The sequence below is a fragment of the Cololabis saira genome, chromosome 6 (assembly GCF_033807715.1).
Source record: "Cololabis saira isolate AMF1-May2022 chromosome 6, fColSai1.1, whole genome shotgun sequence".
Taxonomy (NCBI): Eukaryota; Metazoa; Chordata; class Actinopteri; order Beloniformes; family Belonidae; genus Cololabis; species Cololabis saira.
Genome location: NC_084592.1, coordinates 14,458,028 through 14,481,173, shown reverse-complemented (window position 1 = coordinate 14,481,173; position 23,146 = coordinate 14,458,028). Strand labels below are relative to the sequence as shown.

General features: G+C 37.6%; 2 protein-coding genes across 5 annotated transcripts in view; one reads left to right on the top strand and one right to left on the bottom strand.

Annotated features, from left to right (window-relative positions):
- The first annotated feature begins 4,765 nt into the window (after positions 1–4,765).
- On the top strand, positions 4,766–18,411 carry gabpa (GA binding protein transcription factor subunit alpha). 3 transcript variants are annotated; one of them, XM_061723340.1, is made up of 11 exons: positions 4,766–4,887; positions 8,604–8,690; positions 8,803–8,947; positions 9,084–9,168; positions 9,266–9,490; positions 10,841–11,035; positions 13,985–14,065; positions 14,195–14,251; positions 14,938–15,060; positions 16,234–16,426; positions 17,660–18,411. In XM_061723340.1, exons 2-11 carry the CDS (start codon positions 8,614–8,616, stop codon positions 17,880–17,882), a joined length of 1,404 nt encoding a protein of 467 aa, XP_061579324.1. In that variant the 5' UTR covers positions 4,766–4,887; positions 8,604–8,613; the 3' UTR covers positions 17,883–18,411. The 3 variants fall into 3 exon arrangements, with proteins under 3 accessions (XP_061579324.1, XP_061579326.1, XP_061579325.1); XM_061723341.1 differs by having other exon boundaries at positions 4,790–4,939; XM_061723342.1 differs by lacking the exon at positions 13,985–14,065.
- Positions 18,412–18,544: 133 nt separating this feature from the next.
- LOC133445846 (amyloid-beta A4 protein-like) overlaps positions 18,545–23,146 on the bottom strand; it is a 37,073-nt gene continuing 32,471 nt past the window's right edge. For both annotated transcript variants that reach the window (XM_061723338.1, XM_061723339.1), the window contains one exon: positions 18,545–20,284. In XM_061723338.1, the coding sequence (XP_061579322.1) occupies positions 20,183–20,284 (102 nt within the window). In that variant the 3' untranslated portion in view covers positions 18,545–20,182. The remainder of the gene's footprint in view (positions 20,285–23,146) is intronic.

Here is a 23,146-nt window from a genome sequence, read left to right as displayed (position 1 = left end):
TCCGCTCCAGCTCCTTCACAATAATTCACTTACAAAAAATACTCATTATTTTTTCCCCTCAACAAATATTAGGAATATTTTTATTTTTTTTAATTTAAATTGTTAATTACGCAGAAAAAAATCTAAATATCCCTGTATCTTTGGTTTGGATGTGTTTATTTTTGGGACTCTTAATAATTTGCATTGGTGTAGAAAGTGTACGAGTCAAAATGTGAAAGGAAAATGCTTATCAAGTGAATAAATTCTTTAAGAAAAAAAAAAAAAAAAAAACCTGTGTAGGTTTCACTACTGCTTTATGTTTTGAAGTTACCGTTAAACCGGAAATGGATGAATGATCTTCAAAATAAATCAAAAGGAGGTAAGGGTGTAACACGTTTAACTGACTAGACTTTTGCTTAATTCATTTGGAGAATTAAATCAGACAAACATAAACTTAAGTTCAAAACTTCAAACGCATTATATATTTAGATTTTTTATTTTATTAAACTTTGTTTCCACATTAAGACAATTGCTACTTGATTCATTACTTACTGCTAATGAATGAATGAATGAATGAATGAATGAATGAATGAATGAATGAATGAATGAATGAATGAATGAATGAATGAATGAATGAATGAATGAATGACAAATCATTCCTCACACCTTAAACTTAAAACTCCTGTTCTCTCCTCTCTATACTCTACACAGTTCCTCTTGGGATTGATTTTAAAACCAAAGGAGGAAGTGTTTTTGCAATAGCTGCTACTTACCGTTACATTAGATTTCCCACAAGTTTGGAGGCTGTTAAATCTGCACAGAAAACCCATCTTTTCTCACTGGCTTTTAACTAAGTTTGACTTGACATCCACATTACATATTTGCAATCGTATTACAGGCATTGTTTCTTATACATTTTCTTTTCTCACATTGTTTTCTACTTGCTATACTGTTATGTATTTGATATGTACAGCACATTGGTTGTTTTAAAGGTGCTTTATAAATAAACTTGACTTGCATTACAACATATATGGTTTAAAACAACAATGGTTTTGTTTCTGGAGTTTAGTAAGTACACAAGGCTCAAATGTTTCTCAGCATTTCTTATGAACTTGTGAAAAACCTGTACCTTCTTGTAAATATTTACATTGTCTACTATGAATAAAAGGTCTCAGAATATTTGGTCCGTACATCATATTTTATTCTTTCAAAATGCTTGATCCTAACACAAATTTCCAAAACAAGTCTCGTTATAGATACACATAACATTCCCCAGAAAGTCTTGTTCACTAAAATATTCAAGTTGACTTTTTTGGGGAGTCAGAATGAACACTATTATATCTAAACAAAAAGATAACTTTACAAATCCTGAAGATGTGATAAAGATGTGAAGATGAATAATGCATTCTTAAGGATTTCAACTACAATAACTATCTAACAGTTTATCATCACAAGTTTAATTGAATAAAAACTTAGGGATAAGTATAACAGTCATCAATTTAACCAGTTTAATTCTTATATAATGTATGTATTTCTCTATAGAGGCAGGACAACCTTATTTGAATTTCAGCTTCAAATTGTAAATGCAAGCTAAAACAGAACCATGAGCACGTTTTGCATGTTTTTGAACATGGATTTAATGTATATTTTAAGAGTAAGAGCAGAATTATCGGTTAGTCGAATATTTCTGACACGTCTATGCGCTGAGGGTGATGATCAAATGAGAGGTTTGTTTAGTTGTCTTTTCTCACTGGCTTTTAACTAAGTTTAACTTGACATCCATATTACATATTTGCAATCGGATTATAAGCAGTTTTTTTATACATTTTCTTCTCTCACATTGTTTTTTACTGTTATATATTTGATCTGTACAGCACATTTGTTGTTTTAAAGGTGCTTTATAAATAAACTTGACTTGAATTAAAATATATATGGTTTAAAACAACATGGTTTTGTTTCATTCATTCATTGTTTACTATGAATAAAAGGTCTCAGAATATTTGGTCCGTACATCATATTTTATTCTTTCAAAATGCTTGATCCTAACACAAATGTCCAAAACAAGTCTCTTTATACCGGTTCATAACATTCCCCAGAAAATGTTATTCACTAGAATCAAGTTGACTTGAATGGGGGAAGTCAGAATTAAAACTATTATATCTAAACAAAAAGCTAACTTTACAAATCCTGAAGATGTGACAGTAAATGAGAACATCTGCACCCAGATGTTGAACTGTTGGCTCTGAGTCGACATGCATCGTCCCAGTGCTGCATGAGATTTCATTTCAGAAACATAAATAATGCAATCTTAAGGATTTCAACCACAAAAACTATCTAACAGTTTATCATCACAAGTTTAATTGAATAAAAACTTAGGGATAAGTATAACAGTCATCAATTTAACCAGTTTAATTCGTATATAATGTATGTATTTCTCTATAGAGGCAGGACAACTTTATTTGAATTTCAGCTTCAAAATGTAAATGCAAGCTAAAACAGAACCATAAGCACGTTTTGCATGTTTATGAACATGGATTTAATGTATATTTTAAGAGTAAGAGCAGAATTATCGGTTAGTCTCCGCCCCCCTCAGTGTCTGACTAGTTGTTGGCCAAAAACTTGCAAGACACGACTCGACTGTATGACTTTTTGGGCTATTTTAACGACAGCTTAACACAAAACACAACTGAAATCCGGAACTTTTAAGAGGTACGAATATTTCTGACACGTCTATGCGCTGAGGGTGATGATCAAAGTAGAGGTTTGTTTAGTTGTCTTTTCTCACTGGCTTTTAATTAAGTTTAACTTGGCATCCACATTACATATTTGAAATCGTATTATAAGCACATTTTTTATACATTTTCTTTTCTCACATTGTTTTTTACTCTTATATATTTGATATGTACAGGACATTTGTTGTTTTAAAGGTGCTTTATAAATAAACTTGACCTGAATTAAAATATATATGGTTTAAAACATGTTTTTTTTTCTGAAGGTTGTTGTTTCTCAGCATTTCTTATGAACTCATGAAAAACCTGTACCTTCTTGTAAATATTTTCATTGTTTACTATGAATAAAAGGTCTCAGAATATTTGGTCCGTACATCATATTTTATTCTTTCAAAATGCTTGATCCTAACACAAATGTCCAAAACAAGTCTCTTTATACATAACATTCCACAGAAAATGTTATTCACTAGAATATTCAAGTTGACTTGAATGGGGGAAGTCAGAATGAAAACTATTTTATCTAAACAAAAGGGTAACTTTACAAGTTTTTACAAATCCTGAAGATGTGACTGTAAATGACTGTAAACATCTGCACCCCAGATGTTGAACTGTTGGCTCTGAGTCTACATGCATCGTCCCAGTGCTGCATGAGATTTCATTACAGAAACATAAATAATGCATTCTTAAGGATTTCAACTACAAAAAATAACTAACAGTTTATCATCACAAGTTAAATTGAATAAAAACTTAGGGATAAGTATAACAGTCATCAATTTAACCAGTTTAATTCTTATATAATGTATGTATTTCTGCAACTTTATTTGAATTTCAGCTTCAAATTGCAAATGCAAGCTAAAACAGAACCATAAGCACGTTTTGCATGTTTATGAACATGGATTTAATGTATATTTTAAGAGTAAGAGCAGAATTATCGGTTAGTCTCCGCCCCCCTCAGTGTCTGACTAGTTGTTGGCCAAAAACTTGCAAGACACGACTCGACTGTATGACTTTTTGGGCTATTTTAACGACAGCTTAACATAAACACAACTGAAATCCGGAACTTTTAAGAGGTACGAATATTTCTGACACGTCTATGCGCTGAGGGTGATGATCATATGAGAGGTTTGTTTAGTTGTCTTTTCTCACTGGCTTTTAACTAAGTTTAACTTGACATCCACATTACATATTTGCAATCGTATTATAAGCAGTTTTTCATACATTTTCTTTTCTCACATTGTTTTTTACTGTTATATATTTGATATGTACATCAGATTGGTTGTTTTAAAGGTGCTTTATAAATAAACTTGACTTGAATTAAAATATATATGGTTTAAAAGTACAAGGTTTTGTTTCTGAAGGTTGTTGTTTCTCAGCATTTCTTATGAACTCATGAAAAACCTGTACCTTCTTGTAAATATTTTCATTGTTTACTATGAATAAAAGATCTCAGAATATTTGGTCCGTACATCATATTTTATTCTTTCAAATTGCTTGATTTCAAAATGCTTGATCGTAACACAAATGTCCAAAACAAGTCTCTTTATAGATACACATAACATTCCCCAGAAAGTCTTGTTCACTAAAATATTCAAGTTGACTTGAATGGGGGAAGTCAGAATGAAAACTATTTTATCTAAACAAAAGGGTAACTTTACAAGTTTTTACAAATCCTGAAGATGTGACTGTAAATGAGAACATCTGCACCCCAGATGTTGAACTGTTGGCTCTGAGTCGACATGCATCATCCCAGTGCTGCATGAGATTTCATTACAGAAACATCACTAATGCAATCTTAAGGATTTCAACCACATAAACTATTTAACAGTTTATCATCACACGTTTAATTGAATAAAAACTTAGGGATAAGTATAACAGTCATCAATTTAACCAGTTTAATTCTTATATAATGTATGTATTTCTGCAACTTTATTTGAATTTCAGCTTCAAATTGTAAATGCAAGCTAAAACAGGACCATGAGCATGTTTTGCATGTTTATGAACATAGATTTAATGTATATTTTAAGAGTAAGAGCAGTATTATCGGTTAGTCTCCGCCCCCCTCAGTGTCTGACTAGTTGTTGGCCAAAAACTTGCAAGACACGACTCGACTGTATGACTTTTTGGGCTATTTTAACGACAGCTTAACATAAACACAACTGAAATCCGGAACTTTTAAGAGGTACGAATATTTCTGACACGTCTATGCGCTGAGGGTGATGATCATATGAGAGGTTTGTTGAGTCTCGTCGAGACACTTCCCGCTATTTTGTAGCATCAACTAGCCGCACTAGCCTAGCGTAGCTTACTCATCTCATCTTTAAACCCAGAAAAACGCACTTTTGAGCTATAAGCGAACCCCTAAAAAAAATAACGGTGATCCAATCCGTCACATTTGACTTCTTTCGGCTGTTTTTCTCGTTTTCACTGGTCGTGAGAGCAGAAAAACAAGAGCCAGCTGGAGCTGCAGCTGTAGCTGGGCGCCGTTTTTTTGCTGCAAAGACACGTGTCTGGGGCGATTAAAAACATCCACATTTATCGACTATTCTACGCGTTTTAGATGTGCAAGATCGAGCCAGTGTTGTCTCGGTGGGTTTGCATGGTTTCCCCGGTGGGATCCGCCGTCTTTAAAGCCTGAGATGAGCTGATTTGATGAGCGATGCCGCGGAAGTCTGCAGGATTTCCGGCTCCTTTCCATTTGTGCTGTTTTGTTTCCGTTTATTCTATTTCCGTTTTAAAAAAGTTTTCTACCTGCACAGTTTTATTTGTGCACCGATGAAGATTTTGGTGAAGTTTTGGAAGCCAAACTGTGTGTTCATGTGGCATTTTATTTTCCTCGGGTTGTTTTACCACGTGGCGCTGCCTCGCCCCGCATTTCTGTCTTTAGTTTTAACTTGTTTTGACTTCGGTTTGCTCCACTGCAGCTACACGTGCAGGGTTTTAAATGTATGCATCGTTATTTTGTGTCTTAAGTGAGACCCAATAGTTTTGTTTGGTCACTGATTTGGGAATGTAGTGGCCTAAATGTTGGCCTTAAAACGCCAGAGCCTCGACTTCGAGTAGGTTAACGTCCGCAGCCAGAGAAGTGGCAGCCAATGAGAGTCGAGGCTGAGAGGCCTGACTGGTGAATGTGGTCGAAAATGCACAACTGCTTAGTTTATATTCCTACTTAAGTCAGTTTTGTACCCAGCTTGTATTATATGAAACAGTTTTCCTTGCACTATTTCTTACACATATCTTTTTCTGTCTTTGAAATAAGTGTCACTAACAATTTCTAATAGGAAACAACCAAATGTTTATGTGCTCATGTAGTGGATTTATGTTTATTTTTTTGTCCTGTTTTCATGTAGTAAGGTGTTTAGGTTACAGTGTACTGATCCAATACCAATTTAATCTTTATTTTTTTAAGAATAACACATTAAATAACTTTTATCTACTAATCTCTAGATTCTTTATTTTGTAAATGTGGGGTAGTTGAATATATGTTCAGAAGGAAAAGTTTGGGTTCTAAGTTAATATTTTATTGATCATGCTTATAACATCTTGCTCACTAACCATTCTAATAGGAAACAACCAAATGTTTATGTGCTCATGTAGTGGATATGTTTATTTTTATTTTATTTTATTTTATTTTTTTATGTAGTAAGTTGTTTAGGTTACAGTGTACTGATCCAATACCAATTTAATCTTATTTTTTTTTTAAGAATAACACATTAAATAACTTTTCTCAACTTTAAATAAAGAAATATATTCAATGATTAAATCTAGGAATTTAAAGTGGAGCCAGAAATAGTAGTTTTACCATTTCTGGTGCCAAAAAGCATTTATATTTTTCATGTGTTAATACATTTGGGGTATTTATTTTGTGTATAACAGCAGCCAGTGAACTGTCCCCGGCAGCCAATGAGAGTCGAGGCTGAGAGGCCTGACTGGTTGAATATGGTCGAAAATGTAGAACTGCTCAGTTAATATTCACACTTAAGTTAGTGTTGATATTTTTCATTAGTGTTGATACACCCAGCTTGTTCATATGAAACAATGAAACAATTTTCCTTGCAAAACTTCTTACACATATATTTTTTTGTCTTTGAGATAAGTGTCCCTAACCATTCTAATCTATAGGGAACAACCAAATGTTTATGTGCTCATGTATTGGATTTATGTTTTTTTTTTTTTTCATTTCATTTGTATTTTTTAAGATAAGTATCACTAACCATTCTTTTTTTTTTTTTTAAACATGTGTTTATTAGTTTTTTGTTTGCAATTTACAGCAAATCAAACAGGACAACAGAGCAAACCTTTTCTCCTTATTCTCCCTCCCTTCCTCTCTTCCCCTCGCTAAATAAGTAACACATTAAAACTAAAAAAGATACGATGAAAATAAAGCAAAAAGGAAGAAAAAATAATAATAAATAAAATAATAAACAATAAACAAGAGTAGACAGATATGGCTAACAGTTATATGAAGAGTTTCAAGGGCGTTTTCAGTTATTTACATTATATCATATCACATTATATCATTATCACACATCCCACTCCCTCAGAGCCTCCTGCTGAAGCAAATAACCAACATTAACATCATGTCTCAAAAACCTTATAAAAGGTCTCCAGATGTCATCAAAAATATGATGTTTCTGTTTAATATTGTACGTTATCTTTTCCAATGTCACGTTTGATGCCATTTCTTTAACCCATCTTCTAATTCTTGGAGCATTAACATTTTTCCAATTAAGATAAATTATACATTTAGCTTGTAATATACACATATCTACTAATCTAGATTCTTTATTTTGTAAATGTGGGGTAGTTGAATATATGTTCAGAAGGAAAAGTTTGGGATCCATTGGTAGCTTCTTAGTTAATATTTTATTGATCATGCTTATAACATCTTGCTCACTAACCATTCTAATAGGAAACAACCAAATGTTTATGTGCTCATGTAGTGGATTTATGTTTATTTGTATTTTATTTCTTTATGTAGTAAGTTGTTCAGGTTACCTGACCAATACAGTGTACTGATACAATACCAATTTAATCTCTATTTTTTTTTTTAAGAATAACAAACTAAATAACTTTTATCAACTTCAAATAAAGTAATATGTATTCAATGAATAAATCCAGGAATTTAAAGTGGAGCCAGAAATAGTAGAACTAAAAAATACATTTATATTTTTCATGTGTTAATACAATTGGGGTCCAAATGTCCATCATAAAGCTGATTGCCTGGATTTCTTTTAGCAGAAATAAAGTTCTACAGTTTGTCCATCATTGCCTTTTATTTTCTAACTTTTGTTTGGGAATTTCTCTCATTGCAAAAAAATCAACTCCAGAGTTCTTTACTTGTGGCTTGTCCCTTTGGGAACTCGTGCCTTGAAATGTGATGGCTACTTAAATGCTCAATAAGGTTTCTTTGAAGGGCCATTTATGTCACATATGGAAACTACAGCCTGGCATAATAAAATATAGCTGTTTCCCTGGTGGGAATTTCCAGAGTGAAATAATTAGGCTGTAATTGTAATACTTTCCTGTATAATGCTAATCCTTGATACATGTGTGCCTTGTGTCACATGCCTTGTCCACCTGGTGACTCAAAACAAGATTTTGCTGTATGTTAAACTGACAAATAAAAATTGGGATTGTGTTTACAAAAATTACATGGTATTGGATATATATACTCACTGAGACTGATAGCCTTATTTTCAACAATATCAACAAGTATTTCTGTGAGCGGTATTTGTATCAGCAAATCTACACTTTTTAGAATATATTGTTACTTGTAGTTTCAACTTTTATCTGAGTGTTTTGGTATGTTACATAAAACACACTGTTAATTTTTGTTATATTAATGACAACAAAACCCCCTCAAAACTTAATCATACTTTCATTTTCTGTTCCAAGGTTGTCCTAAATGGCTAAAAGTGAGACAGAGGAGATGATAGAAATAGAGCTTGATGACCGGGAGAAACAAACTTGTTTGGAGGAGGGGTAAGCAAAAAAAAAAGAAAAAGAAAAGTAAATGTTAATATGAATTTCACATGCTTGCATGGTCAGAAACTGCGCTTTTCCACTAATTTCTCATGTCATCTTTTACTTTTAGAGTTGAAGAGCAGACCATCACTGCATCTGATTTGATTCAACAAGATATAGACATCAATGAGCCTATTGGCAACTTGAAGAAACTTTTGGAGCCTCGTGTCCAAATCTCACTGGATACATTTGAGATATGCCTGCAAGATATTCAGGTAACAATTTACCCAGATATTATGTTTAGTTTATTATTTTTTTGGTTAAAGCACTCATGAGTTGAACTCCAAAATATGTTGACTTGTATTTTCTTCATTTCCTGATTTACATCATCTCTCATGTTCGTCCTTTTAGCTCCACCCGGATCACAGCCTTTTCGATCAGGGAGTAAAGACAGATGGCACCGTGCAGCTGAGCCTGCAGATTATAGCCAGACCAGGTGATTGGTGCATTAAGTCCTCTAGATATCAATACATATAAAAATGCATGGCTCTTGTCTCCAAAAGTCTAATGGAGCCCTTATTTCCTTCACCAAGGAGAGGAGAAGCTGAACATCTTAGAGATCGTGAAGCCAGTAGAAACAGTAGAAGTGGTGATCGATCCAGATGCAGCAGGAGAGGAAGGAACGTTGGTGGAGGAGGGACAGCTCATTGCCGTAGAGCGGTCTTCGCTGTCCGATGAGACCTCAGAGCAGGTTACCCGGTGGGCCGCCGCACTCGAAGGCTACCGCAAAGAGCAGGTCCGCCTCGGGATACCATACGGTAAGAGATTCTTTCATGACTTTACCTGTTGTGGTGAAAAGTGGCACCTAAAGTGGTAACTAGGGGTGTAACGATACACGATATTGAGGTCACGATAACGATACGATATTATAGCAGTATTTTTTTAACAACCTTGAATGAGGAACATATGACTGGAAAAAATGTCTTTTATTTGAAAGACACAACATACAAAACAATACTGTGCATTTGCCCTATTGTTACAGTTTGTAATGTTTTATAACTGTTTAAGTTTTAAAGAGAAAGCCAGGCCAACCATTTTCCACAAACTGAACTAAAAGTAAATGTCAGGTTTGCATTATGCATCTTCAGTTTCATACAAGTACAAATATTTTGCCACAAACTGATGGTTTCTCTCATGTATGACTTGACTTTTTTCTTTTCCAGAAATGTAACAACTAAAATTAAATAAATAAATAAATAAATAAATAAAAGTAAATGAATAATATATGAAAAGTCCCAAACTCAAAATGCAACATGACTGTTATTTATCTTCTGCCAGAGCTAAGAGCTTCACATGCTCCAGCCTGAGGCCGTAAGGTGAACCCCGTTATCGTTTCATCCCGCTCCCACCTTTCGGGACGACACAATCTTTAGAATCAGAATCAGAATCAGCTTTATTGGCCAGGTTCGAACATTGTCCAACAAGGAATTTGACTCTGCTAATTTCGCTCTTTGGTAGTAAAATAAGCAATAAAACAAATGTGGAATTTCTATGATACAGCATAAACAGAATAAACATTTAAGGTGCAGCAGTTTGAGGTAGAGAAAGAAAAGAAAAGAAAAGGGACAGTTCTGTATAAAATAAAATAAAAATAACCTATTTACAATTTTACAAGACAGTTATACAAAAAAAATACAAAAAGATTATACAAAGAAATACAAAGTGAGGGGTGCAGCAGAGTGAGCCATGGTTATCAAGGAAGGTGCTAGATGATTTTTTTTTTTTTATTGCACGTGATTGGTTACTATGAGACTCTTTACAAGATTGATTCATGCTCACCTTATAAGTAAAAGTTCGGAGCTTAAAACCCTGCAAGAGTCCCGTGATCGGGACCGTAAAACGGTACTAGTTTCTTCTGAGCGTAGTAAGATTTTCATCCACAGGTCGAGGCGCGGTCGTCACGTGATCCCGCTGCACCAATAGGATGCGCGTTACTAGTAAACACAATATATTAATATTAATAACCCAATATCGCGCTACAGTTTGTCACTTCCACGACACGTATCGTGACATTTTTGTATCACGAAATTTTGTGGCACGATATATTGTTACACCCCTAGTGGTAACACGTGGCTGTTGGTGTTAAAGGCTCATCTTTCTCCTCTTAGACCCCATGCTGTGGTCGGCTGATCAGGTGATCCACTGGGCTGTGTGGGTAATGAAGGAGTTCAACATTGATGAGATGGAAATCGGCAGCATCCACATCCCGGGCCGAGACCTCTGCAGTTTCAGCCAAGAAGAGTTCCTTCAGAAAGTTCCCAATGGAGAGATACTCTGGAGTCACCTGGAACTCCTACGCAAATGTAAGTGAGTGGGAGTAACGGCTTGTACATGTTGTTGGCATCCGTCTGTCTCAAGGGACGGTGGGATTCTGTGCCGTGGAACAGTGTTTTAGCATTGCAACTCCTGCTACGACCGTACGGTCCGATTCTGGAGTGGCATGCTCTGTGGCAGTTTACGCAGGTGAGGGTTGCATCTGGCTCTAAAGGTCCTGATGTTGCCCTCTGATGTCTGCACTCCCTCCTCTCCCCCCAAAGTTGTTCTCTCTCGTCCTCGCTACTCTGGACGCCTGCCTTCATGATCCGTCTCCAGCTGTTTCGGTCATCAGCTGCCGTCTCCCAGCCTGCCCTCATGTCTCGCTTACAAACATCCTTAAAGCACAAGACAGGCATTTCTGCAGGTCTGGAGCCAGTGGTGAGCTCCCCGTACAGGATATCCTCGGGGATTTGCCCATCATCCTGTCTTCTGATGTGGCTGAGTCAACCTAAGCGTTGCAAAGATGGTTGGGGTGGCTGCTTTGTTAAAGACATCTTTGTTAAGGATGCCGTCCTGCCATGTGATGCAGGATTCTCAGGTTGCGCAGGTGAAAGGTTGTGTTAAATACGCAGACTTGGTACACCTGCATCCTAGTTCTGATGGTCAGCATGGGATTGTCCCAGGACTGCTTTATACCGTATTTTCCGCCCTATAATGGCACTTTTCCACTAGCACCTACTCAGCCCGGCTCGACTCGCCTCGGTTTGGCGCTTTCCCACTAGGGCTCTAGCCATGCTGAGTCGATACTTTTCTGTATCTATTCTGCAGAGGTTCTAAGCGGCTGTGTCGGGCTGTGACGTCATCACACTACAGGCCACCGATTGGTCGGGGGGTTGGAGTCAGACGTCTGAGTCAGGAGGCGGAAATCAGCGAAAGAGCGACTCTGACGGCTTATTGTTAATTTTATTCGACCAGCGCAAAAGTCTGCTCCCTGATCCAACTCTGAGGTGCAGATTTTCATAAACCTGGTGGCTGAGGAGAGAATTAAAAAGGGATCTAGATGGGCCATAAGGAAGCTCTGTAACTCAAGCTCTGTCACTTCATAGCTGCTCGCAGCTACCGACGGACTCTTCAGCAGCGCTGAGACAAACTAAAAAAATTAAAAAGCGTCGCCGCTTGAAGCTTCTCTCACTCTCATTTTTTAACTTGATATTGAACACAAGCCACAGACCCAGCAGCACATATATCATCTCCTCCAGGTTCTACATCTTTAGTGATGTTGTCTTCTTCGTTTAGATCACACAATCAAATACGTCACAGCAGCTTCACTCCAACATCCTACTTCTGCTCCAGGTGCTGGATTGTTATGGAAAAGAAACAAGGCCAAGTTGAGCTGAGCTGAGATGAGTAGAACTGAGTAGGTACTAGTGTAAAAGTGCCATAAGTCGCGTTTTTCTTTTCCTAGTTTGGCCAGGGGTGCGACTTATACTCTGGAGCCACTTATGTGTGAAATTATCAGAGTTATCAGAGTTGGATCACCAAACAGACTTTTGCGCTGCCATTGTCTGTCAAATAAAATGAACAAGAAGCCGCGCGTCGCTTTTTCGCTGATTTCAGCCTCCTGACTCAAACGTCTGACTCCCAACCCCCCGACCAATCGGTGGCCTGTAGTGTGATGACGTCAGTGGCAGGCCGAGTCAACCGCTTAGAACCTCGGCAGAGAAAGTATCTACTCGGCACGTTAGACCCCTGGTGGAGAAGCGCAAAACCGAGGCGAGTGGAGTCGGGCTGAGTAGGTACTAGTGGAAAAGCGCCAATACTGGCTGGTGAAACTGCGATTGTCCTCCCCACCGTCAGAGACCTGGTTTATCGGTCCTGGCTTAAGTTATAATAACCCTTGAACTGCTGCCTCCAGTCTTGTTTAAACGCTGTAGACAAGGACACTGGGCGTGGTAATATGGAGATCTTGGACTGCCCAAATGTCAGGATCCCCCACTCTCCCTCACTCATGTGGTCCAAAGGAACATGGAGCGATATGTTTGGCATCAATGTGTCGGAGACACACCAGAGTAGGGCTGGGCGATATGGACCAAAAGTCATATCTCGATATTTTCTAGCTGAATGGCGATACTCGATATATATTGATATTTTTTCTGTGACATAATTGGGGTTTCCCCCAAAGCATTATAGCATAGCATCTCTGTTAGCATCTCTGTTAGCTTCATTTTTTTCTGAGGCAAACCCTTAAAAAAACAGTCAGTTTTAATACAAAGCCTCGTGCCAAATGTCACACAGGTTCCTTTATTAACAGAGGTCTGCACAATATCAAAATGTATAAAACAAATGAAATAAAAATAAACTGCCTGCATATATAGAATAAAAATGCTTCTTGAATAAAATAAAACAAATATCCCTTTCCTGCATAACAATTAAATTAAAATACACTGTGCAATTAATACAATGTAGACAGTAACAGGCAGACTTTTCCACTGAGGTTGACAGTTGTGCAAATAACAAAACATTTGTGCAAATCTCAAATAAAACATTCAAGTCAATTTGTCACAAAATAAGCTATATCAAAATCATTTAATTTTTTTTTTTTTTTTTTTTAAATCGATATAAACGATATTGTCTCGTACCATATCACGTTTGAAAATATATCGATATATATTAAAATCTCGAGGTATCGCCCAGCCCTACACCAGAGTGGACATCAGACCCCCTTTAGGGCTCCAGCTCCTGATTTGCAGTAGGGGTTCCCTCCTTTAGCCTTCCCAGAAAACTCACAAGGCAGTGAGACCTCTTTAACCCATAGCTGGGTAACGGGTTCATACGCACCAAGGCGTGTCCACATACCGCATGCTTGCATGCTACATTTCTGAGGGGCCAGAACTCCTCCGAGTCCTCTGCAGTCTTATCTGGGGCCCTCACGAGCTAGCTGGTGGTGTCTGCTAACAGCGGGAAGTGAGGCAAGCGCACTAATCACTACGTTACAGGCCCACTGACGCACCACAGCAGCCCTCAGAAAGTTCCCAATGGAGAGAATCCTTGGAGTCACCAGGAACTCCTACACAAATGTGAGTGGGAGTACGAGCTTGTGCATACTGTTGCTGATTTACGGCGTGTCTGTGCAGCCACAGTTGTATCTTGTGTGTCAAACTCTTAAGGTCATACAGAGTTTAACACATTCTTTATATCTATCTCAGATGTTCTGGCAAGTCAAGACCAGTCTGGAGGAGACGCTACCGTTACTATAGATCAACGTAAGTGTTCTTCATTTCATTTTTCATTTTATTCTTTATTTCATTCAAAAAAAAATAAAACAATTCAGTACAAATACAAATGTTCATAAATTGTGAATGAAAAGGGAGCAGAAAGAAGAAGATTCTTATCTGATCTGCCCCTTTTTCCAAGAAATAAATTCACAAATGACATAAATTACAAATAAAAAACAACAACTAAGTAAATAAAAAAACTAAAATAAAATAAAATTACCGCCGTCTATGGGTATGTCAAACTTAACTAACATATTTCATTATATTTACTTAACTACATTCTTCATCGACTCCAAGCTATGAACTGGATTTAACTTCTTTTAAATTATTGAGATTATTAGTCCTGAGCACTCAATAGCTGTACTTTTCTCGCTTTTGATTAGTTTTAGTGGATTTTGGCCAAATTATATTTCAAACCTATTCCAATTTTTTATTTCATTGTATTGTTGTATTTTGTACCCATCTTATTCCATTTATTTTATCCTTGTAATATATGCCTTTTATTCAGCTGATTTTAAATGTACAGCATTTGGTCAACCTCGGTCGTTTTGACCTGTGGTATATAAATAAAGATTGAGTTAAGTTAAGTACTTCCAACAGCACAGTAGACACATTTAATGCATGTAACAGAAAACTGTAGAGGGTTAAAACTATGTGTGACTTTTTGTCTCCAGCGGTGCAGATAATTCCTGCTCAGGTGAGCACCCCTACTGCTATAAAGGTCCTGAAGCAGAACCGAGGCCCCAGAACGCCCCGTATATCCGGAGAAGAGCGCAGTTCACCAGGCAACCGTACAGGTAAACCAACCACAAACCGGCTCTGAGCTGCTCACATGCACCTTCAGATGCCACGTACTGAAACACCGACTGTACCGGGAGTTGTTCACGGGAGCCGTTTGGTTCAAAGCAGCTTTGATATGATGTGACGGCTGCAGCTGCGAATGTTGGTTGTACACTTGGACTGTTCAGGTGCACAAATGAAATTAAAGAACTAATTACTCAGAAAAAATAAATTACAGCTATTCAAATGTTTTGTCACTTTTTTTGGGCCAAATTCTTGTCAAATGTGTGACTCAGTGCGTTTACATGGGAAGTTTAATTCCTTTTTAATTCAGAATTAAATTTAAATCCGTTTTAAAATGTAAACACCTAATTCCGAATGAAAATGGCCATTCCGAATTAAACTTAATTCCGAAGTAAGTGGCTGGTTTATTCCGATTTTAAATAAGAATAGAATAATTCCAGATCATGTTTACACTCATTCCGCTTTAAATTAATTCTGGTCTTTCTGCGCTGCTCGTTCCCTCGCCCGTCTGTCTCCATGACGCTTATATTCCACGCTGGGCTTGTTTTCCAAACAAAGTTTCAAGGTGGCAGCACGCAGTAAACGGTGGTCAAGAGCAGAGATGATTTATTTAATAAATAGCTTGGAGGACCTGGAAATAATTAAAAGAACAGATGGCAGGAAACATAAAAATTGTAGCGGCTAAGCGGCTAAGTTTGTTTTTCTTCCGGTAGACGTAACTTCCGGTCCGCCCCCCTATCCAATCAGAACCTTCCCAACCCCCAGACCTTAATAGGAATTGGAGAAAGCCGATCAAACGTGTTTTCCATGTAAACCTCAATTTGGAATTACTATTTCCATGCAAATTCTGAATTATTTAATTCGGAATAATTAATTCCGAATTAAAAAACATAATGTAACCGTGGCCACTGTTGAGAAAAGAAATTATTCTAGTGGTATTTAGTTACAATTTTTCTACAGAACAAACTGGCACCTTAAATGATTAGAAATGTGTACGGCAATCCAATAACCCAGTATTCTGCTGCATGACACCTTTCATGAGATTATGAGATTGTTACTGTAATTTTTGTCTTTTTTTATTATTATTATTATTGTGAATGCAGTTTTGCAGCAGTCCTTTGTCATATTCACCCTGTACACCGACTTCCCTGCTGCCTCGTTACCAGGTAACAATGGCCAGATCCAGCTTTGGCAGTTCCTGCTGGAGCTGCTGACGGACAAAGATTCAAGAGACTGCATCTCCTGGGTGGGAGAGGAGGGAGAGTTCAAACTCAACCAGCCCGAGCTCGTGGCGCAGAAATGGGGCCAGCGCAAGAACAAACCCACGATGAACTACGAGAAGCTCAGCCGAGCCCTAAGGTGCGTTTATGTTTCCTGCTGATTTATTTATTAGCTGTAACTCAAGTGGCTCAGTGTTACGTCTCCATAAAGGCTGCTATTGAAGCAGAAGTGCAAATATCAGGAACTTGTTCACCGGTGGAGGTGGAAGGCTGAATGAAGGTCTTTTAAGTTTATCAAACTTTTCTGAATGAAATACTAAATAAAATTATACAGTTTCTCCAATATTTTTTTGATATTATCTGTAAAAGATGGCCATGTTAGGATTTCTGCTCCTCATCACGCGAGCCGCTTGCAGCTCAGTGATCTGATATGAAAAACATTTCTGGTTGCACAATCTGACCTTTTGTTTCTAGAGAAATATGTGTTTGTTTACTTAAGTGTCTTTTTTGAGTCAGTGGGTGTATTAAGACACAAGTTTTTATTTAAAAAAAAACAAAAAAAAGGTCTAAAGTTGATGTCAAAGAAGCCCCAAAACCCCCCCCAAAGACATGTAATAACTAGGCCTGTGTTCTAAATCGATTCCCATATTAATTCCTAAAAATCGATTCGTATGTCTAAAGATCGATTTTTTTTTTTTTGTGTTGTTTTTTTTTCTTCATCATTACATTAGAACTTTTGGTATTTTTTTGTTTATACCCGAAAAAGGAATGTTTTGTTAGACACAAGAATAACTGATTCCACGTTTTTGCCTTTAAATATGTTTAAAGGTATGAAAACATTAGTTTTGAGTTATAATTGCATAAATTGTCTATATTAAATTATTTTATATACTGTCTTGAGGTTACGTTTACATAAAATGCTAAAAACCAAATTCTCAAAAGTTAAAAACCAAAAATGGAAAAAATTTTAACGGAATGTGGGAAAAAAATAAACCCGATTTCATCCGTCTGTTTCCTCCCTGGATCTGTTTGATAATTCTGACCCACATGATGTTTCTGAAAGCAGTTCTATCAGCATTCTGGAACATGATTGGTCCTGACAGCATCATTAGCTGACAATACTTGCTGTTGAATCTCAATATAATAGTAGTATTAATATGTTGCAGAACTACACAGTCATATAATTCATGCAACAGCTCAAAAAAAGTTTTAATAATACTAACCCAAATCAATATCGGAATCGAATCGGATCGGATCTAATCAAATCTTGATAATCGATCGATCCCCAGCCCTAGTAATAACATGTTTTACTTATTCATACACAGTGGAGATTTTATTTTGGCCTAATTTAGCGTTTTCCATCCTCGTGCAGGTATTACTACGACGGGGACATGATCAGCAAGGTGCAGGGCAAGCGCTTCGTCTACAAGTTTGTGTGCGACCTGAGGACTCTGATCGGCTACAGCGCCGCTGAGCTCAACTGTCTGGTCACCGAGTGTGAGCAGAAGAAACTGGCTCGCATGCAGATGCACGGTATCGGGCAGCCCATCACTACAGTAACCCTGGCAACCACCACACTGGACAAGGACAGCTGAAGGAGCTCACACACACACACACACACACACACACACACGGCTCCTCAGCTTCAACGGGCAAAAGTGGGACTTCCACCGCTGACTGGAAAACGTGTCCTCGAGGCACGAAGAAGACGCAAGGCTGATCCCCGATCGTTCTGGATTAACAACTCTGTTCTTGTATTTACAGTTTAAATCAGCTTAGACTGAAGCAGTGAACATTTTCTATCGCTTTTTTTTTCTTCTTTCTTTCCAGGAGGGAGATTGTGATTACTGATTGTTGTGTGCATGACTGAATGAGTGTGAATGAAACCCAATTAAGAGCTTGGTGTTGTGCGTTACTTGTATGTAGTTCAGCATAAATTCCACTGTATATACTGATACCACGTTTTTGATAGCCGCGAGGGCAAGTGTATTTTCATATTTTCCATTTATAGAGGACCCATTTTGTATTTTATTTAGTGGTTTTTTCCCTAAATTGTTGGGCCCTTTTCGTCCACTAGGGGGAAATAAAGTGACAAGCATTTTCATAAAAGCTTTGCAAAAATCATTCTGGAGTGACGAGACTCATGTATGAACATTTCAAATTTTATTCACGGTACGGCGAGTGTAAGAAAGCCTTTTTTCTCAGTCTAAGCAGTTGTTTCATTGAACTACACACAAGAGTAAGATGACAGAATCAATGAGAGAGAAAAATCCTTTTTAATCACCGGGCTCCAAAGACGCCCCACGTGAACATCAATACAAATCCTGAACATTCACCTGATTAAGAGCTTTGATTGGTGTCTGTACATGTGTAGAGGTGATATGTGTTGTATTTCTTTTAATGACGCAGGATATGCATGTCACATTCATGTTTACCGTCCCTTTCCGAAAGAGGTGAACATGTCCGAGAAAGTGAGACGTTGGTCGTGATTCGTTTACGTTTGACTGGAGACACAACAAATCTGCAGGCAAAGAAACATTCAGCACTGGGCAAACAGAAGCACTGTACATGTATACACAGCAAATGTAGAAAAATAGAATGTGAGATTTGGTGAAGGAATGTGTTTTTGAAAGGAGGCCGAACCTTCGAGGAAAAACATCAGCGAGTCCCGTCTTATTAAATAAGCACAGACTCCGGCGCTGTACAATAATGCTGGCACGTCTCAACAATGGTAACCGAGAGAAAACACGAGAAGCGATAACGAAAATGGGGGCAATGAGAGCCAGACTTTTCCTTCATTTAAATATTTACAATCAAGACGGCAAGAGAGCACAACCTGGAATGATGCACTTTCCTAAAAACCTTTCTTTTTTTCTTTTTTTTTTTTTCCAGTTTTACATTAATCCTCAAGTGCTAATGACAGAGAATTAACTTTAATAACAATATTTGGTGGCAAATCAGTTCAAAAATGACAGAGTGCATAGAACGCAAACAGGAACACAATCAATTGTCCTTCCGACACTATTACACGTCATATATTACAGACATAGAGAGCGTTTTTGGCCCATGCAGCTAATGCAACAGTGAGATGAGCAGAAAGAGCCAGAAGTCAGTTAAAGCAAGTCTGGGTGGCGGTGAAGCAGACCGGACTCTGAATAGTCTTTTTCTTCTCCATATCACAAGATCACAAAGAAGACACGAAAAATATACAATCCTGCTAAAAGTATCTCAGGCGAGGACCACCGGCCCCTGAGGAACCTCCACGTGAAGTATGCTTTATCAGTCATCAATATCGCCATGCACTACATATACTCACAGCTAATCTTAATTCTTGATATTTTACACATAAAAATCAAAAACATTAAATATTTTTCAGCTTTTATATATCTTAACGTATTTTTCTGCATTTTTTTTGCTCTTTTTTTTGTAAAACACACCTGAAACAGCTCTAAGAGCCCTCATCTCTCCTCTGTGAGGGGTGTTGGGGGGGGGGTTGTGGTCGGGGTGAGCGCGCTACTGCAGTGGCGTCATATATAAACGGGGGCGTTCTTGCAGTATAAACACTATGGAGGCGCATGTTTTGGCTGAAGTGTGCAGGTGAATCGGGGGACCCTTGTCTAGCCAGCTGATGGGAGACTTAACAATCAGGGGGAAAAGAGACTTAAGGAGAGATTACTTTGGCCCGAAAACCTCGACTGAGAGATGCAAAGGTGTTTCTTTACTTTACTATGAAAGATAAATGTCGGCCTTTGTTGTAATCCTCACCCCCCCGAACATGGTGACTGACGATGGAGGGGCTGAGGTCGGGGGTCGGGGGTCGAGAGCAGAGCGGGGCGAGGGGGAGGGGTGGGCTGGACCTGGGACACGTCTGGGGGAAACGTTGGCAAGGAGGTCTTCAGTTCTGAATCTGCTCAAAGAACTTGTAGGTGGGGTTCTCGTAGCCGTTCTGCTGCATCTTGGCCAGGTGACGCTCCTCGGGTGTCACGGCTGCATCCACCTTTAAAAACACACCAAGTAAATTGATTTAAATTGATAAATTGATAAAGTGATTCTGATGAAAACCAACAAGGAAAGGTCCATGTACTTCGCGGCCATCCGTTTTTTGTTTTGAAATTACAAAATAAAAATAGAGAAATAATCCAAAATAATCAGTTTCCCATCTTTTGTTTTGATAATAAAAAAACGGAAAACGGATCGTTATCGGTCCGTGTATCTTTTGGTCATTGGATTTTTCCGTCATGAGTGGGAATCAAAAAACAAAAAACGATTGGTTTATTTGATTTTCCTTTTAAAACAAAAAACAAATATTGAATTACACTGCATTTTTTCTTTTTCTGTGTTAATATGATTTAACAAAGATTCAAAATACGCTTTTATTTTCGTTTTCTATTTCATATAAGAAAAATGAAATCCCTAGTCAACAGGAAGGAAAAAACGAACCAAAAACAACCGTTTATTCATATTCGTGCACCGGAAGCTTGCATTTACAACCGAGTGAACTTAGTTCTGGATATTTAACAGGCATTCCTGTGACAATTCTCTCCAGGGGAAGTTTGATTTTAATATTTTATTGGTCGGGTTTACGTGACTCGGAAATGGCTCTGTATGCTGCAGTTCGGGTAACCATGGCAACCATAGCGGCGCTGAAACAACAGATTAAGGATTATTTTTTAAAGATTGATTAAGGACTTGTTCCACAGCGGTTTGACGCACAATGACATTTCCTGCACGTTGCAGCAGATGTGTCTCCTGCAATGCTCAGAAATGAGCGTCAGAAGATTCTGTGCTCGGCATGATCTGAGGAGAAAAAGACGCAGAGCTGGAGAGCGCTTTGATTCATCATGGCCGAATGACCGGCTATCTGTCTTCACTGGGGGTGCATGCTGGAGAAGGTCGGGTTGGAAGAATTAATTTAGTCCCACGCGTGAGGTATCCACGTGATTATCATTATATGTATCACTGTTTCTTCAGAGTCGGGACAAAATGCATTCTGAAATTGTTTTTTTGAAAATTGTCCTTATGTTCATATGAGTTGTATATTCAGGAAGATCAAGATGTGAGCTATTTAACCAAATAAAGGTGCAGGCTGTAGGTATTTATGTATTTTTGACAAATTCACATATATACCACAATGCCTTGATTTTTATCAACTCCGTCACTGACACTAAAAAGTGTTTAATTACTATTATTCCATCCCAACAAGAATCTAACATTCTGATTTGTGTTCTTATAGTGTTAAGTCACTGAAATAGGCAGGAAAATACAATATAAATACTTCTGGCTTAATTACACAGGGTTCTTCGTACAGGAATTCCCAAATATTTGCATTTTCATACTTCATATTTGATTTTAATAGTATTTGAAAACATTCTAAAAGTAAATAAGACAAAACAACATGTTTATCTGATGATACTTTATTACTGTACCAACAAAAATCTGAAAAGCGAATTTGATTCCCGCCAAAAAATAACAAAAATATACATTTCATTGTGCTGATTTCGTGATGACGGAGTTGACAAAAAATGACGGAGTTGACAAAGGAGAACAATTTATCTTTTAAAATTTATTGAGGATATGCTACCTACTTTACTGAACAGATTATTACTTCTCCTGCTTGAACATACATCTTGAGTCATAACAACTGTCATTAACGTTACAATAAAATGATATGTCAACTCCGTCATCCATAAAAAGTGACGGAGTTGACGATGACGGAGTTGACGAAATGGCATGTTTTTTTCCTCTGCGCAAAAATACACTGCAGCTAGCTAGCTACTTTTTTGTCAGTTGCTAGCTGTCAACATGTCTTCACTAAAATACTTAAATTTAATCCACTAATGTTTTTTAAAACTTTCACAATGGATACACGGAGTTTATATTTTCTGGCTGTGACCATAGAAAAATTAACATTGTTTGTTTAAAATATCAAAAAATGTAAAACTTATCAGAGCATGTGTGCTACTGCTGCATTCACCACAGCCAGGAGAATGAAAAGGGGTCCTCAGGGAAATAGCTGACCATGCTATTATCTGATTTAAATGAGGTTAATGAAAACGATGATGGAGTTGACAAAAAGTGTGACACAACTTCGATGGCCATATTTTTATGGAAAATCTTTTTTTATGTTAAAACTCTATGTTGTCTTAAATACTTTTAACCCTTATCTTTAACTTAATATGAATTTTCTCACAATTTAAGAGGTTTTTGAAGTTTTTTTTAATAATTGAATACTGAGACCCCTTGACTGTGACAAAATAATTAACATGGGTGAGCTTACTACTAGTCATACATTTGAACAAATACCCTCAAAAAAATTCTTTTTTAAGGCTTAAACTTATCATCAGCATTCAGAATTCCTCTTGATCTAACTTTGTAAGCATGCCAATTGTTACACATTTCTTTACTTTTTATTTGAATTAGACTTTTCTACAGTGCACATGTTTTGTCCCGACTCTGAAGAAACAGTGGTATACATTGCACTGCAGCACAAACTTTACCTGACGCCGGAATTCATGGTATGGCTGATGGAGCTCTCTCAGGTTCTTCCAACCCGACCTTCTCCAGCAAGCACCCCCAGTGAAGACAGATAGCCGGTATTGCGGCTTTCCTGTACTTTTAAGAGCCGCTTGAGAGTTTATTGTTAGGTCCTGTATATTTGCATGACGCGCTGCTGACAGAGAAGTAGGCTACGCTGAGTCCGACAGAAGTTTTATGGCGTTTAATGACAAAACTCAGCCACAACGGCCTTCCGACATGCTTAATGGGTTTTAAACGTGTACACTGCAAACGTGATCGGGGTGATCAGTGTTCAGTACAAAGCTGTCAACAAAAGCTACGGCTCCCCTAACAGCCTGTCCTA